The 2,000-nt window shown below is 71.1% G+C and overlaps 1 protein-coding gene across 1 annotated transcript; it reads left to right on the top strand.

The window, feature by feature from the left end:
• Positions 1–8: 8 nt before the first annotated feature.
• LOC126037108 (coiled-coil domain-containing protein 120-like) lies at positions 9–1,719 on the top strand (the record flags this gene model as incomplete). The annotated part of the gene is made up of 3 exons (XM_049797323.1): positions 9–172; positions 285–392; positions 1,200–1,719. Coding segments are annotated over 3 exons (792 nt in total), but the record flags the coding sequence as incomplete, so codon positions are not given.
• Positions 1,720–2,000: the final 281 nt, after the last annotated feature.

Raw genomic sequence — 2,000 nt, 5'->3', positions numbered from 1 at the left:
CCCCAACAGGGGCCCTACCGGGCCTACCCCCCCCAAAACCCCCCCCGAGCGGAACCGGCCGCCCTTCGCCCCCCCGGGCAGGATCCGGCAGCCCCGACCGCCGACCGCCGTGGGTCCCCGAGGCCGCCGTGGGGGGACCCGGCCGCCGCAGCTCCCTCGCCAGTCCCGCCAGGTACGCGTCCCCTCACCCCCCCACCCGCCCCCCCCATCGCCTTTCCCGCCCCCGTGTCCCCTCCCAAAAGACCCCCCCCAACCCCTTAACGGGGTGCCGTCACCCCCCCCAGCCCGGCGCGGACCCTGCCCCGCAGCGCTTCCAGCTTCGAGGGTCGCAGCGTCCCGGCCACCCCCGTCCTCGCCCGCAGCCCCTGCGCCCGCGGGCACCCCCTCTGCCGGTGAGCGTTTTGGGGGGGGGGGTTGTGGGTGAGAAGAGGGGGCTGAGGGGCAATTTGGGGGGGCTGTGGGGCAATTTCAGGGCTTGGGGGGTGTTGTGGGCGAGAAGAGGGGGCTGAGGGGCAATAGGAGGTCCTGGGAGCAATTTTTGGGGGGTTGGGGGGGCAATTTCAGGGCTTGGGGGGGTGTTGTGGGCGAGAAGAGGGGGCTGAGGGGGAATTTGGGGGGGTGGGGGGCAATTTCAGGGCTTGGGGGGGTGTTGTGGGCGAGAAGAGGGGGCGGAGGGGCAATAGGAGGTCCTGGGGGCAATTTGGGGGGTCTGGGGGGGCAATTTCGGGGTTTGTGGGCGAGAAGAGGGGGCTGAGGGGGAATTTTGGGGGGGCTGGGGGGGCAATTTCAGGGCTTGGGGGGGTGTTGTGGGCGAGAAGAGGGGGCTGAGGGGCAATAGGAGGTCCTGGGGGCAATTTGGGGGGTCTGGGGGGGCAATTTCGGGGTTTGTGGGCGAGAAGAGGGGGCTGAGGGGGAATTTTGGGGGGGCTGGGGGGGCAATTTCAGGGCTTGGGGGTGTGTTGTGGGCGAGAAGAGGGGGCTGAGGGGCAATTTGGGGGGGTGGGGGGGCAATTTCAGGGTTTGGGGGTGTCTTAGGGGTGAGAAGAGGGGGCTGAGGGGCATTTTGGGGGGGTTGAGGGTAATTTCAGGTCTTGGGGGGGTCTTGGGGGTGAGAAGAGGGGGCTGAGGGGCAATTTGGGGGGCTGGGGGCAATTTGGGGGGTCCCCAGCCCCTCCATCTCACCCCATGTCCCCCCCCAGCCCCGAGGCGCCGGGGTTGCCCCCCCGCCCGTGGTCTGGTAGCCAGGACTCCCAACTCGGGGGTCCCCCCCCGCCCGGCCCCCCGCCGCCGGCCCCCCGCACCCGTCGCAGCAACAGTTCGGAAGCTTTGATCGATTGGGGGGGCCCCCCCGAAAATCCCGCGGAGGCCGCCCGGGTTCGGGGCGGGGGGGTCCCCCCTTCGGCGGAGCAGCGCCGCAGTCAGAAGTGGTTGGCGTTGGAGGGGCTGCGGGACTGGTACCTGCGACATACGGGGACCCCCCCGGCGGCCCCCCCCCTCTTCTCGTCTCCAGCCCCCCGGTGCCGCTTGGCCCCCCCGCCGCCGCGACCCCCCCCGCTCTGCCCCACTCGCTCAGCTACGCCGGGGCCCTGGCGCCCAGGTACGGGGCGGCCCGGGGGTATCGTGCGCCCCTTTTTTAGGGGGGGGGGGTTGGGTGAGCCCCTTCCCCCAAGGAGGCTGAAATCCCCGGTTTGGGGGGACCCCCCCCCCCCCGGTGTTTGAGGACCCCCCCACCTTTGGGGACACCCCCCCCCCCACACCTTTGGGGACCATCCAGCCTTTGGGGACCCCCCCCCAGCTTTTAGGGGACCCCCCCAGTCTTTGGGGACCCCCCCAGTCTTTGATGACCCCCCCCCCAGTCTTTGGGGACCCCCCCCCCCCCCCAGTGTTTGAGGACCCCCCCACCTTTGGGGACACCCCCCCCCCCACACCTTTGGGGACCATCCAGCCTTTGGGGACCCCCCCCAGCTTTTAGGGGACCCCCCCAGTCTTTGGGGACCCCC

The sequence above is a fragment of the Accipiter gentilis genome, unplaced genomic scaffold, assembly GCF_929443795.1.
Source record: "Accipiter gentilis unplaced genomic scaffold, bAccGen1.1, whole genome shotgun sequence".
Taxonomy (NCBI): Eukaryota; Metazoa; Chordata; class Aves; order Accipitriformes; family Accipitridae; genus Astur; species Astur gentilis.
This window is presented reverse-complemented; position numbering and strand designations above follow the sequence as displayed.